At 34.8% G+C, this 881-nt stretch overlaps 1 protein-coding gene across 1 annotated transcript in view; it reads left to right on the top strand.

The window, feature by feature from the left end:
- The window catches only part of LOC119585119 (large proline-rich protein BAG6-like), a gene marked incomplete at its 3' end in the record, with an annotated part of 3,338 nt that extends 2,457 nt beyond the window's left edge, over window positions 1–881 (top strand). Inside the window, 3 exon segments of the mRNA XM_037933752.1 lie at window positions 138–223; window positions 350–467; window positions 773–881. Of these exon segments, the coding sequence (XP_037789680.1) occupies window positions 138–223; window positions 350–467; window positions 773–881 (313 nt within the window).

The raw sequence follows: 881 nt of genomic DNA, 5'->3' as shown, positions 1-881 counted from the left end.
TGTTTGTATGTATAGTAGGTAATTTATTCAAAGATTAAATTTTTACTTGTGATTTTAGGCTGTTTATTTAGATACCGACAACTTTGTCTGTCATTATAAGTATGATAGTTTTGTAAGATTGTCTTTATTTATTGCAGTACAAGTTCGAAGAACCACCAAGATGATAGACGTCACGGTTAAAACCCTGGATTCCCAGAATCACCGGTTCTCAGTTCCAGATGATGTAAGTAAAGTAACACTAGTACTGTCCTATATTTGCAGTATTTATCCTTTAATCATTTAGGTTTTGTTGGGTTTAAAAAAAAAATTTAGTGTATGTAAATACAGATAAATGGATTTTTCTTTTCAGATCACTGTAAAGCAGTTCAAGGATAGGATAGCATCTTCCGTGAGCATCCCAGCAGACAAACAGCGACTGATATACTGTGGTCGAGTTTTACAGGATGATAAGAAACTTGCAGATTATAGTAAGTTGTATGCTGATTTTTCAGTATTATTTGTTGTTATATTTTGATCATAATCCTATTAGATGATAGGAATTACAGCAAAAATTATTGTACTTTTAAAGTAATGATGATTTTCATGGAATTACTTTGGCCTAACGTATCATGTGTCAAAGGTAAATTTGAAGTACAATTTAAGTGTTCTAGATTTAAGGATAATTTTGTTTTTCTTCCTTCATGAGAACTTGTGTTCATATACAAAAAGAGGACTTTAGAATGAGTTCGTGTTTTTTAGTCAAATTTGGATCTTAATGATGTCCCTTCTGCAGATGTGCATGAAAAAGTGGTGCACCTGGTGATGAGAGCCCCCCCACAGGCCAACAGTCGTACTGCAGGTGGAGGTGCCAGCTCCTCAAGCAACGGAGCCACAGGGAGCAG

Source organism: Penaeus monodon, chromosome 19 (genome assembly GCF_015228065.2).
Source record: "Penaeus monodon isolate SGIC_2016 chromosome 19, NSTDA_Pmon_1, whole genome shotgun sequence".
NCBI classification, from domain to species: Eukaryota; Metazoa; Arthropoda; class Malacostraca; order Decapoda; family Penaeidae; genus Penaeus; species Penaeus monodon.
Note: the sequence above shows the minus strand (reverse complement) of the source record. Positions and strands in the feature narration are given on the sequence as shown.